The sequence below is a fragment of the Taurulus bubalis genome (assembly GCF_910589615.1).
Source record: "Taurulus bubalis genome assembly, chromosome: 9".
NCBI classification, from domain to species: domain Eukaryota; kingdom Metazoa; phylum Chordata; class Actinopteri; order Perciformes; family Cottidae; genus Taurulus; species Taurulus bubalis.
The window spans coordinates 3,290,920-3,305,294 of NC_136597.1; the positions used below are offsets into that span (position 1 = coordinate 3,290,920).

The 14,375-nt window shown below is 43.8% G+C and overlaps 1 protein-coding gene across 1 annotated transcript; it reads left to right on the forward strand.

Annotated features, from left to right (window-relative positions):
- The first annotated feature begins 1,476 nt into the window (after positions 1-1,476).
- Positions 1,477-13,655, forward strand: LOC306741275 (C-signal-like). The gene is made up of 7 exons (XM_079223546.1): positions 1,477-1,658; positions 5,656-5,710; positions 7,187-7,383; positions 7,985-8,042; positions 8,218-8,336; positions 9,227-9,337; positions 13,296-13,655. Exons 1-7 carry the CDS (start codon positions 1,512-1,514, stop codon positions 13,407-13,409), a joined length of 801 nt encoding a protein of 266 aa, XP_079079672.1. The 5' UTR covers positions 1,477-1,511; the 3' UTR covers positions 13,410-13,655.
- The last annotated feature ends 720 nt before the right edge of the window (positions 13,656-14,375 follow it).

Genomic DNA, 14,375 nt, shown 5'->3' on the forward strand with positions numbered 1-14,375 from the left:
TGACTGAACTTGTGTCCTACTCGGTCAAAGTGCAAACTCACTCATTCTGCAGCCAAACCTTGGGAGATGTACAGTGTGAAGATGTGAAAGTCTAGTGAAGATCCCTGTTTCCAAAGCTCCCAATTTAATTTATAAATACCAACAATTGGGCAAATGTGTATAAAAGCAAGCTAGAGCAAGCTGATATATATGGTATTATACCATCATGTTAAATCTTATGTGTATTACAATCAAGACACACTATATAGTGACATGCCTCTAAAGATGGAAAAACCTCAAATATCTCAACAACTTTTGGGTGGATTGGCATTGAGTTGTGTACAGTAATGGTCCCCAGAGGTTGAACCCTACTGACTTCGACAATCTCCTTAGGATGATTTTCTTTCTTCCCTTTTTTATTTAGTGCCATGATCAGGTCAAAATTGTAAAATGTTTATGTTTATTTCCAAATACTTGTAACACATGCAATGGGAATATTCTATCCTTAGTTGTATTTTGTCTATGAATCTCTTAAGTGGCTTACAAACCTGTTAATGCAAATCCCCTTATGTCTAACCACAGGCTTCTTTGTTCTAACCTCCCTATGTTCTCTGTATATAAGCTCATGTAAGATGTCAATCCTCAGTGCAGCCTTGACCAGACTCATAGCGACTAGTAGTAAACAACGTTTCAATTGTAAAATATCCTGGGAGGGTAATGATTTTAGGCAAACCTTAAAGATGATTTGACGAACAGAGAGTTATGTCTGTGTCCAATATTCCCTCTCTTTTAGCTCTGTGTTTGGTCTCCACCATCTCCTGAGGGAAACATCTGTCCACTGTGTTCACCAGCTAACAACAAGCTAAAAGAGGCTAAAAGGCAGAGATGATTCTCTGTGGGTTTGTCACTATGAGCAATGACATTAACACACAATCATTTGTTGAAATGAAAGAAAAGCGACTAGTGCAGCCATAAATAACTTTAATTACAAGTAGATTAAAGTAATACAAGTGAATTACAGCATGGGGCTCAATTAAAGACCACTTAGATGCAGCTAATTTTCTGTGTGTTGTAACTTCTTGTTTCTGCAGCTGCGGTGAACCGGCACTGTCCACACACTCTCAGTCTCGACATCATCACAGAATGACCAAATATGTCCCGCTGGTATGCGGAAGATGGTAACTTGCACTCCTTGAATGACAGCATTTTTTAAACGATTGCTTCACTAAACACACCGTGGAAAAAGGCCAGACAAAGGCCAACGGCACGAAGAGGCAAGGCGAAGGCTGGCTTTTGGTTTCAATGAATCTTTATTGAAAGTCAGACCGAGTCTCTGAGGCTGGAGTCACTACAAGTCAAACAGGGACAAGTCAAACATACAAGTCAAACATACATGTGTGCATACTCAAGGAGGCGTGTCCTGCCTCTCAGTACACACCTATATAACAAGCATGACGCAAGAGCTCTCACACTCGTTCAGTAACTGACAGAGAGTAGTCAGGCAGCTCTGCGGTGACAGTTGATCAGGAAACATGTCAGAGCTGCTGGAGGGCAACATGCTGGTGACCGGGAGCAACAGAGGCATCGGGCTGGAGCTGGTCCAGCAGCTGGCGGAGGGAACCGCGGAGGAGACCCACATCTATGCCGGCTGCAGAGCGCCTGAGGGAGCCGGGGCTGAGGTGAGACACGCACGTGCACACACACACACGTGCTGCTACTAACAGAAGCGCATTGGAATTGATTACAGCTTCTCCTTGAGCATAACAGGCGCGTGCACGTCGAGGCCCTGCAGCTCCGGGTTTTAACCGGTGTTGTGGAATAAAAGCTGAGCTTGATAAGACTGTTGACGTAAAGTTATTGTGCAGGATGAGTTGCTTAACTTCCTTGCAGTGAGCATTAAGACATTACGCCAGGCGGTTGGCGGTGGACAGAGTTTTGTTTGAACTGTGCCGACTGCACAGCGGTGCGTTTCCCATACAGGTCACAGAAAGACGGCAACAACATAAAGAGTCATGCATGAGTGCCGGGAGAACATTCCAAGATGTGTTTCTCATCACCTGGATGAATTGCCGCCGGTGACATTTTCTAACATGGGCGGTTGGAGTCTGCTTGAGCATGGCGCAGGTGTACCTGAGGTCTGCGCACGCGAGGCAAGCTACAGGCGGATGTGGGCGAGGACTCTCGTGCCATCATGGAGATGAGTCGCTTGCTGTGTACACTGGCGCGTCCCGCTGGCCTCACCTGACTCCGGGCGGTGGCACAGGTGCGTCAGCGGCGCTGGACGGTGCGGGGCTGCACTGGAGGGAGCCTCGGGCTCCGTGCTGTGGAAGTGGAGAGGGCCCTGACGGCGGAAAGTCCCGGGGGTTCAACATCTTTGTCGAGCTCCCCAAGATGGAGTAATGTCGTGAGAAGGGACCGACGGCTAGCGGGTGTTCCGGAGAGCTGCTGCTGCTCAGTCGGGACCGCGCACCGGTGCACCTCAGACCCGGCACCGGCAGGCCGGTTGTTGGGCCCGGCAGGCCGGTTGTTGGGCCCGGAGCTGTGGGCAGTAAAACGGACACGACTGAGCTGGTGAGTCTTTGCTGGCAGGTTCTAGCTCTAGACGCTGAAACGGTGTCTGTGTTCCTCGAGGGGCCGTGAGGTCAAAACATTGACTGTCCACAGCTGCGGGCTGTGGCTCATGAGAATATCATGACAATGAAAATATCTGCTGACTGAGGCTGACATGCACATGGAGCTGTGGCCGGAAGGGCTTGATCTGTGTCTAACTACAAAAAGCAAGCTTACAGAGACGTCAAGTAATGACGTCATTAGAATATTACTTAAGATATGGTGGAGTGCCAGTGACATGTTTGTGCCTGCAGGAGTTAATACTTTCCAAACTTTGTTACGAAATCTTATGTATAAATATGTCAAGTTAATGACTCTGAACATGAGATCATCATGGTTTTATCAAACATAAAGTGTAGTACACGTACCAGTCCCATCTGTGGCGATGCAGCTGTCTGTTTGTAAGGCATTAGTAGATCTATGTATTTTAATTATGCTTTTGTATGTATTTTATTCAATGTTTTTTACTTTCTGGACCTTGAGTCTGAAATTAGGTTTGATTGGTATCTCTATGGAGTTTAAGGGATTGTTGACCAACAGGAGTGACTCAACTTGGAAAGACTATCAAAGTGCTGAGAACCTGAGAAATTCAAAAGTTGTACTTGCATTAAATTCTACTTGTACAAAAAAAGTTCTGTTTGTTCCAGCACACATTGAAGGCTTTATGCAGGTATATTGACTTTGTGATCAATGTGTTTGTTAAAACACATTTTACAGCTGCATATTATGTCAAATTGACTCATTCAAGCTGTTTTATGCATCATTGTTTGTCCCCCTCCGCCCGGCCCCTCAAAACGTAGCCAATTCTACAAATTCCTCTGGAGCGCTTGCAAGCTCTATTATCTGTCCAATCAGGGCGTTCTAGTAAGATCATGGAGCACATCATCTTTTTTTGGCCTGATGACTGGTTCAACAAGAACAATGAGAAATGTTCCCTTTTTAAATTCATCATACACTTTCTGGCCACAGTTTTAGTTGATCTTTTTCCGCACAACATTTTCAGTTAGTTACACTAACTGGGACTTTTAGGAGTTGCACTGGTTTGGTTAATAATTGAGCCAGTAAGCAGGCTCTAGCTCACCTCAAGACTTCCTTTTTAACAAAGTGCTATCAATCAATAACAAAAGTCTGTTTGGTTTAGGAAATCATCAGGATTTGGGTTCAAATAAGTACTTTGTTAAAATTGCACAGTCATTGCTTTGATGATCACTGTCATTTTGTACACTATGTATCCGTATGAACATTTGGTGGACGTCAATATAATCTTTAGGAGACTGAAGATTGCATGCATACTAATAATTCAGTGGAATCCTTTTATGATTAACTAGAAAGTGCTTTGAACATTACGGAATTGGTTATAAATGTTAACTTTCATATAACAAACTGAAAGCGTTGTATTTGGGTCAATACATCTGTGACAGGCAGAGCTGAATCTCATGACTGTCTCTGTCTCTGTTAAGCAAGTCAAGAGACTACATGTGTGGGTGTAACCTTGGACAGTTTCAGTCTAAGCATATTCAACAGTGAGAAACAGTGAGAGGTCCCTCAGTGATTCCTTGAAACGTTGCCATACAGAGGAGGAAAGAGCCGGCCTGCTAGAATAGTTTATCCAAGTAACTGTGCTGTTGCTTTAAAGCAGGGATGTCCAAACCCTTTCACCGAGGGCCACAAACAGAAACCTATCGGGTGAGGTCAATTCTGAATATATTTAAAAAAATCGTATCAGAGGAAACCTGGCCTTTTCCAAGCTCCAGTAGAAGTCTGGTAGGGAGAGAAGCTGAAGCTGGTTCTTCAGAGAATCATCACACTGCATCTCCATCAGGTCTAGTTGCAGACGCTCTTCCACTTCTTCTGCATCGTCAGGAATGGAGTCAAACAGCTTGATTTCTTTCTCAATGGCAGACAAATGAAGGAAGCGCTGACTGACTTCTGTCATAAGATGTGATGACGGATACGTTTCCTCATTTTAGCAGAACGGTTGAACTCTGGAAAAGCTACTTTGATTTCAGACAGCTTCGCTTTAAGTTAGGACCTGCCTCCTGCCATGGCCCTGCTGATGCGCCCCTCTCTACCTCCTTCTGCTTCATGGATCGTGGTTATCTGGATCATGGACCACTCCTACTAGTCATTATATGAATAATTTCTGTCATATTCATGTAATGTGCTGTAACTCCGTTACGTTATTCATTCTGGTCACATGACATCTATTGCTTCTGTCCATCCGGGGAGAGGGATCCTCCTCTGTTGCTCTCCCTCAGGTTTATTCCCTGTGAAAGGGTTTTTACTATCTTTATTGGGAGTTTTTCCTGGTCCGATGTGAGGTCCTGGCACAGGGATGTTATGTGTACAGATTGTAAAGCCCTCAGAGGCAAACTTGTATTTGTGATGTTGGGCTACATAAAATAAACTGAATTGAACAAGTCTTCGTGCTCTGTTATGAAGTCGCGTCTGAAAGGTGTCGCTGTGAGTTGAGTGACCTCGTAGCTGTTCGTGGGCATTTTCTTGTGTTTTGGTCGGACAGCAAAAATACCATTGGGCTAGCTGCTGTTTGAGTGACTTTCTCTCCATTATATTTTTAGACTCTGGCGCGAATAATTTGCGTGGCATAATGCTGCGTTCACACCAAGGGAATGACTCGTTTGACGCGGTGCGAATAGTGAGTTGAAATTTGCCGGAAAAATTAGCGTGGCGCTGAGTTGCGTAAGCCAGTGTTGAGAAGCTCCGCCCCTCATCACTCATCCTGCCGTCGCTGAATCAAACTGCTGCTGGTCCAGACGTAGCGGCTTCATTCAGACGCTGTTGTGGGACTACGGATAATATTATGAATTATTATTATATGTAATATACAATTTTCTGTATGTATATCATTTTTTTTCTTCTGTATAGCCATATGCTGCAACTCTATCATTGCTTGCATTAGATTAGTAAATTACAAAAGGAAATGTCTGTTCCGTTTTTATCGTCAGAGACTAAGTCAATGTTGTGTTTGGACTACTTGCTCTCTGTCTGCCATTCTCACCTTATTTATTTATCTTTCATTCTTTGTCTCCCATGTGTTCCCTTCAGGCCCTGAGAGACCTCAAAACTAAATATCCTGGAAAGATCACGATACTCAAACTAGGTAAACACACCACATCCTCATGTATCTGTTTACATGCACAGAGTTGGTATGTTACGCAGCCCAGGAGATGTCAGTGGGAGAAAGTCCCCCTTTGTAATTCCAGCGTAACTGTAGCAGCCCAGGGAAAACATCTTGGCATTGTACATTTCTAAAAACCAGGGATAGGCTGAATATTCTTGCATTCAGTCAGAGCAAATTATGTAGTGTGTGTGTGTATAGAGACTCTATTGCTAAAAGTTACTTGGTTGGAAAATTACATGGTTTAATGGAGAGTATGATAATCCAGACTGACTGCTGTGGGTCAAACAAACCCTGGACTTCATCCAGATTATTACTGTGTGTGTGTGTGTGTGTGTTTTTTCTCTTCTAACTTTAATCAAGCAGTTTACTGCTCGACAATTTTTTCGCAACCTATCGCGCCTGTGCATTGACTTTGCATGTAATCTGGTCGCGCGTCAAATTCGCGCCACTTTTGGTGTGAACGCAGCATGAAGCTAAACAAATGTTAACAATATCGCAGTTTGCAGAAATGTCGTATGCCAACAATTCTTCTGGTTGGTAGCTGCCGTTTTCAAAAGGGACAAATCCTGTGAATATTTGACCTCTCCCACTTACTGGCTACAAAGCGTCTCTAACAAGTTGATTTGTACAGTCGGATTTCACTTATGAATACTTCTTGGCTACATTTAAGTTTCCCTTCTTGATATGTATGCAATTCAACCAAAACACATGAGTAACTAAGACCCCGCTATCTGATTTCAAGTGTAAATGCATCCAAGAATCATTAAAAATTGTAATCAAATTGCTGAACTGTGACAAATGTGTTTCTATCGCGGCAGCAGAGAAACATGAAGGATAGAAACCAATACAATGACATGTACTGTTGCCAATTCCGTTGGACAGTCTTACCAAATGCCGTTAAATTAAAGCAGTTAACTTAAACTACAAGGACATCATGTCCTTGTAGTCCAGACGACAAGTTGTCAAGTTGTGTGTTCAGCAGCACACCCTCTGACTAGCCAAGCCTGTTTACCCAGCATATACTTTTGTAAACTAGCCTTTGTGACTGCATGACCCAACCGACTAACACTGGAACATTTGTGTCTTAATCTAAACCTCACCTTTCTGAGCTTTGCTCGTTCTGAGTCTGATTCGCCAAACTTGTTGCAAATGCCTTGTTTCACCTTCAGCCGGTTCATTAAGAGGTGCATTGGTGAGATTTTCTCTGTTGGCATGTTTGTCGACCCTGTTTAGATTGTGCCACACGTATGATGTTCCATTCAAGAGTTTATGTACAAAGTCTCATGTGTCACAGATTTGTCTTGGTAGCCTTTGGTAATTCGTGATCAATGAAGAGTGAACTACAGCTCTTGCTCGAGCATGGCTATAATGCCTTGGCATGCTAGCTCACAAGCTAAATATGCTATATCATGCACTGCAATAATGATTTCAGAATATTTGTTTTTAATTCTGCAGACATGTCCGATGAGGACAGCATCTCTGCTGCTGTCCAGGTTGTGAACAAGCAGATCGGGGCCGGTGGGTTGAACCTCCTCATCAACAACGCCGCCATTAACCAACCGGCCAAACCGGGACTACTCGCCGCCACCGAGAAGAAGGACATGATGGAGGTGTACGAAACCAATGTGGTCGGACCATTTCTCATTGCCAAGGTTAGTTCCGTCTTGCTCCTCTCCGTGCTTTTAGTGTGACTGTCTGTTTGTGGCGCTTTGGAACCGATGGACTCGTAGACTTCTGCCAGAGGGGAAATGACTCAAAGAGTCTGTCCAGGGTGAACGGGGTCAGCCGAGAGCTTTCCTGCTCGCCATGGAGTCCACTGTTGCAACAGAATGTAAAACCATTCAAGACAAAAAAGATGAAGACAGGAATAGATGGTGGTCTACCAGCTACGAGCCAGAACATCAACGTTTTGAAAAGGAATGAGAGAATAGTGCATTTTAGAACGGTGGAAACGTATGGCACATCATTTAATTGGTAAATTCAGAGGCTATTAAAGGTGTAATGCTCCAAAGAAATGGGACTAAAAATGTCACTTCTGCTAATGATAAAAAAAGCCGACAAGAATAGGTAAAATTCAAACTACTTCTAAGAGTCGATGACACTGCGACTCACTATCGCCCCCTTGAGGTACAAGTGGTATTACAGGCCGGGGTGCGCTAATTTGACAAGACGTCTCTGCAACACAATACAAAGTCTACACTGTAACCTCTTCACTCTGCTGATGTTGTTCTGATGCACACCACCTCTCTCCAGATGTTCCTTCCACTCCTCAAGAGGGCAGCAGAGATGAGCTCCCCTGAAAACGACATGGGTAATTAAGTGGAAACTGATTTATATATAAACACACGAGAAATTTAGTTTTTTTCACAAACTGTGCAAATTACCAGTAGTTGACATTTTGATTATTGTTAGTAGTCTTATTAGCTGTAGTAGCATTATTATTCCCATGTCATGACGCACGTCTCTTGTCTCTTAATGTGTCTCAGGTGATAAAATGTCCTGCAGGAGGTCGGCCATCATCAACATGTCCACGGCCATCTCATCCATACACAAATGTCCAGAGACCTTTGCTCATGCACAGATGTACCCGTATAGGGCCAGCAAGGTACCGCTGACTGTCACAATCTAAAACTATTCAAAATAATAGCGCTTCAGCCCAATTTTATTTTTTTCTGGAAGATTTGTTTTTTGGTTTCATGAGATAAGATCATCCTCAAAACGGAGGCGCACAAAGCCAAGAGGGCTTGGTTGAATGAACCTTACATCAGAACCCGTTTCTCCTCGTCTCACATGTTTACTTTGTTGCTCTCATTCATTTAAGGATAAGACATTTTATTTTTTGCCAACAAATTCATTAGAAGAGCAAAACCCAAATTGTGTTAGTCCGTCTCTGAATGCTTGCACACGTTGTCTGTGTCACTCGGCTTCAAGCCCAGTGGTGCCTTCAGAAAATAAAAACGACTCACAGACAATATGGTTTCTTAAAAAAGAAAAAGCCAAGGAATTACCTAGACTGGTCACAGTAGTTTTAATCAATGCATCTGGAGAAATGCAGTAATGTTGTCCGGTCAAAGACATCACGTGCTCTCTGTGTGTGAACCACATGTTAGTCATGTCCCGACTCTCCTGTTGGTTCTGTTGCACCGGTTGGTGCAGGGTAAACCGTGTACCGCCTGCGACCAGGAAGTGACACGCCTACATGGAAAGCAGCCGTGAGGCATATTTTTACTGGAGGTACATGTGTGTTCTGAAACTCACAGGTAGTCAGGAATGAGCAGAGCGATGTCGTTATACATTTTATTAAACTGCTAATATTTCCAGTGAATTTTATCGGCCGACTTGATGGTTAAGACATGAAAACATGACAGGGAATCTGTATCCTGGTGTCTGATCCTAGAGACCCGGACAGTCTGGGTTTGAGTCTTCAGAAACCTGTATCCTTGGACTGATGCGTTTAGCGTCACGTTCAACAACAAAGCTTCTGTTGGTTTCCAGGCCGCACTGAACATGGTGACTCGCTGCCAATCGGAGGACTTCAAGAAGCACAACATCCTGGTGACGGCCATCCACCCGGGCTGGGTCCGCACCGAGATGGGAGGAAAAGAGGTGAGGCGCTGGAGAGTTGAAGGGGAACCACTGCCCACCTTTTAGAAACCTTCTGATGCTTTCAGCAGTTTAGATTTGGACAGAACTACATTACACACCGAGTTGTTTTTGACTCGTCTAAAACAACATCCTTGAGCCGATCGCCTGCATTCCTCCGGCTGGTTTTTAATTTGAAGTGCTGTACGAAGCCTCACAGGTCATTAGCTTCACTTGGACCGTTGTGTTCATTCGCTCGCAATACAGACCTGTTGGAGAACTGCACCCTCCTAGTATGACATGCTACTCTGCAGTGTCTACACATTACACTTACCACTTCTGTCCAGACTGAAACGTCTCAACTAATACCTGCTGTGCTTCAGAGGAGGAAGTCGGACATCTTTGGTGACTCCATGGCTTTCCCATCATTATGTCGAGAAAAAGTTATTCAGAGGTAAAACGCTGTGAAAAGTGTAGGATGGATTTTCATTAATTTCTGCATTGTTGACATTTAAGTTCCCACAGGATGCATTGTAATAACTATGGTCCTCTTACTTTTCTTTTAGCATCATCGTCAGGTCAACATTTGATATTCATGAATATGGTGACATTACCCGCTAAACATGGGAATGTCGTTGTGGGCATTTTAGCATTTAGTAGTGATGGCGAGATGAAGCTTCCTGAAGCGTTGAAGCTTTCCATCGAATTGGTTCGCTCATGTACCGAAGCTTCATTTGCTCCACTGCGCCATCAAGTGGATAATAAATGTAAAACAGGCAGTGGTTATAACAACACCATGACTTTGGAGTCCGAAGCTTTGAAATTAATAAATGAACAAATGATGTTTGTGATGCCAATACATACATTATGAACTTATTAATATGGTGTCTGTCTTTATGATACAATTGCGGGGTCCAAAGGGAAAGTGGAAACAAAGTGGGGAGACTGTGCTTATGTTACTCGGGACAACAGTTTATCCATTTTTATTTAGAAAGAGCAACAGTTCTACAGTGCTGGGCTTCAGGCGGTTTCTTTTTTCGAGACTATTTCGCCTGCTTTTGAAAACACCCGTTCACAGGGCACAGATGAAGCTGGAGTACAGAGAAAAGCAACCGCCAGTTTGTACAAATTGGGATAAACTATTTTCCGTCCTTCCCAATACTCAAGGGGGTTCTCCAATCTTCCAATGTTTGGTTCCCCCAGGTACGTTTGGACCTCTACTGTTGCGTCCGCAGTGACGGTCGGGGTCCTCGCCTGCAGGACTGTGGTGTCCAAACGACGCCACAGTTTGCTCCCTGAGGAAGACAAGGAGGAAGACAAAAACCTGGGATCCAACAGTGTCGCCAGTGATATGGCGGTCATCGATTGCATAGTGTACAGCTTCTCCCTTAACTGTCTCCTCAGACTCTCAGCCATTGCAATGCTCTCTGCACTTTGGACACGTCCCATTTCTTCCTCCACCGTGTGGTGCAGCATTGATAGAAGAGGAATGACTTTTGATCCAGACACTCTCTTCTCTTCTGACAGCTCAACGGTGGCATCATGAAATGGGGACAGCACTTTCAGACATTCTGCAATAATGACATAATGTTGTGACGACAGTGGCGCACCGTCTGTGCGTAGACCTGCCAAAGCTGCTCCTACAGGTTCCCTGAGGTCGTAAACACGCTGGAGCATATGCTACGTGCTATTCCAGCGTGTATCCACCTCTTGGATCAGCTTCAGTGCTGGCAGGCCCAGTTGCTCCTGCATCTGTGTCAGCCTCTCCTATAAATTTTGCCAACAAAAAGTGATTTGGTCAAGTGTCTGCAGCAATTTAAACAAAACAGCGTCATTTAGAATATTGCAGTGAAATAAAGGAATTCACCTTTGCAGTGGTGCTGCTCTTGAAATAGCCCACTATCTTTCTGGAGTTTGCCCGAATGTCAGACAACACTGTTTTGGGCAAGAGCCTTTTTTATGAGCAAATTTAAAGTCGCAAACGAACAACACAAACGAAGCTCCTTGGCACAAGCACCCATATTTGCCGCCCCATCGGTCACAAGGCAAGTCACTTTGTTTGTTACACCCCACTGTGACAGCAGTTCTGCTTTTACAGCAGCCAAATTTGCAGCAGTATGTGCCTCAGGAAAATGCAGCACCCCAAGAACAACTGAATGCAAAGAGGTGCATCTATGAAATGGCATGTCAATGCTAGATATGCATCAGTGTTGATGGAGGTCCACATATCTGATGTCAAACTAACTGCTGATGCATTCGACACACTGACTTTGGCTTCCTTATATCTGTCCTCCACCATAGCTTTCAAAGCCTAAAGGAAAGAAGATAACACTCTTAGAATGGCAAATATGGGGAAATAGGGAGAATGCTTCATGTGCTCACATACACACCTGCCTAGTGGGGAGAACATAGGTAGAATTGAAAGCTTTAACAAGCTGTCTGAACCCTTTGTCCTCCACAATACTGAAGGGCTGGGAATCCTCAATCACCATATTGACCAAGGCCTCATCCACATCATTGTTCTTTCCTGATGGAAAAAAAATACATATATTATGCAAATGCAAACTATGGGGATTGAACCAGCTACCTTGTAGTCACAGGTCTAACACTGATTCCCCTGCGCCAAAGCTCCACATAACACAAATATATCATGTCTTTCTAATTTCATGCCTTACCTGAGCTTGGTTCAGCTAGGTTGGTCTCCTTGTTCGCATGCAGGGCTCTATAATGCCTCAGCATACATGAGGTGTTATTGCTGTATGCAAGTTCCTTTGAACACAACAGACACTTCACCTTTCGAAATACCAGAAATTAGAATAAATGCATTAGAACAAGGGATAAGCTGTGTTGTCACATTTATTTACAGTTTATTATGATAGTTATTATTAGTATGTGCATACCTTATTAGGAGAGATCAGCTCAAAGTGTTCCCAGACGGGGGGAAAATCTCCTCTTTCTTGCTGGTTCAATCACAAAAAAAGAAGCTCGAATAGAATACTTTGCAAACAAATGCGTAGTAAAGTCCCGTTCACAAAATGCAATTGGGGAAGCCATTGCGTTTCGCCGCACCTTTTTATATTTCGAATCGCGCGCCAAATACGAACCACTTTCTGAATCAGTCACGTGGTACGGCCGGCTCGCGAGGCTTCGAACGTCACCGCATACGTCATCGACACAAGCCTCGATACGCGCTTCACCAAAATCTATCTGGATTACTCGACACGCGCATCGAAGCCTCAACACGAAAGGACACATCACTAGCATTTAGCTCAAAAGCGACGTCACCTCACACTTGTACATTTCTACAAATTTGGCGAGGGAACATTTTTCACAGCACTAAATGTTGCGTCACGACGTGATGTCATGTGTTCAAGAGTGGGACCAACTGTGGGCTCGGTGTACGAAGGCCTTTAGGCTTGCGAGATAATCTTAGTAGTTTTTAAAAGCATCAAAGTCCTCTGATGGGACTACGGATAATATTATGAACCCAGACACCATGTAGTTTGATGTTCCGACGTATGTGGAGTTTACACAACAAGTATAAAGCAGAACTAGTGGTTATTTATTCCATGGTCGATAGCGGAAAAGAACTCTTTTTCACAGAAGCGATGGCGATAAGCCACGCCCCCTCTGTCGCAGCGCAATTTCGCTTTTTTGGTGTGAACACCCTCGGTTCACTCGAGTGAGTAAACTGAAGCGGTAAGCGCGGCGCGAAAAATCGTGTCGGATTTGTTGTGAACGTAGCATAAGACTTTAACAACATCAGTGCAGTGACTACATCCAAACTAGTTTATTTTTTCCCCAAATCTCCTCTTGCAATGTTTTAGAAACCAAAAGTTTTCCAAGCAAATAATCAAACAAATAATTTGTATCCATATTGATAAAGATATGAAATGTTATAAAGCTTGGTAGGGATTCCTATGATGCTTCACCTTATTCCTTTAATCTAATATTCTTTTCTCTGTTGTCTCGTCTGCCACAGGCCGTCTTATCCACCAAGGAAAGCGTGCACAGCATGCTCGCCATGATGTCATCGCTCGGCAACAAAGATGGCGGGTTGCTTCTGGACTGGCAGGGCAACGCAATCCCCTGGTAGCGGTCGCCGTGTCAACCACACAGCGCCCACCAAACAAAGCCTTTCTTTTACCAACAAACCGAGATGATAAGGAAGATGGCAGAGGAGTAAATGCTGCTTTTAACTTGGCCTGGAAAATGCATTCAGAAAATAAAACGTCTTGCATTTTCTTCCACTAGTAATTAAAATATTCCCATCAACGTGGTCACTTTAATTGTAATGTGTGCGTTAAGTTGCATTGCACCTGTGAGTACATTAAAAGGCCACATGCATCGTGTCGTGTCGTCACTGTGCACACTGGAGCCATGAAGCCAGAGTGACTGGTATCGTGTTGCTGCTAAACACGGCCCGTTTACACGTTCCTTTCTGTTCACCCTGGAGGCAGAATTCAGGGGACAGGGTGAGTACTTGATGTACAAATGGTCTTTTTTGGAACTCAGTCAGCAGAAACTAATGTCACATCTGAAACCTGGATACTTATAATAATGTAACCAGGAAGTAGAATACATACTGTAGCTGCTATTTTGAGTGATTTAGGTTTTTGTTTTGGACCGTATGATGTCGGACGCTGTAAGGAAACGCGGGCAGCAGTGCACACGTTAGACATGCTCCATTGGGGCCCTCCAGAAAAATACAATCCACTGCAATCAAACTCAATTGCACCCTCCTGATAAAGTGTAATGTGCTTTACATCTTCATGTGTCTTCGGTAAATACCGCCCTCTAGTGGCCACATGTGGAAATTACACTAATCACTAAGCTCCCATTACACGCCCCCTAGTGGTCAGCAAGTATTTAATTAAATTCACATCGGCAGCAGCCTTTGTGCACTATAACCTTTTCCTAACTTAACTATAATATACATTTGTTTTAATATCATTATTATCTATATGCTTTGTTTTGAGTAGTTTACAAAGAGAATATGTAATGTGGTGATTTCAAGGTTGAGCTGTGTTCATTTCGTGATTTGCAAAATCGGCATGCATTG

Bases quoted from the DNA above. Each gene is read 5' to 3' on its own strand.
- LOC306741275 (XM_079223546.1), top strand. From the start codon at position 1,512: ATGTCAGAGCTGCTGGAGGGCAACATGCTGGTGACCGGGAGCAACAGA. The intron at 8,043-8,217 runs GTAATTAAGTGG...AATGTGTCTCAG, and splicing joins CTCCCCTGAAAACGACATGG to GTGATAAAATGTCCTGCAGG. The intron at 8,337-9,226 runs GTACCGCTGACT...GTTGGTTTCCAG, and splicing joins ACCCGTATAGGGCCAGCAAG to GCCGCACTGAACATGGTGAC.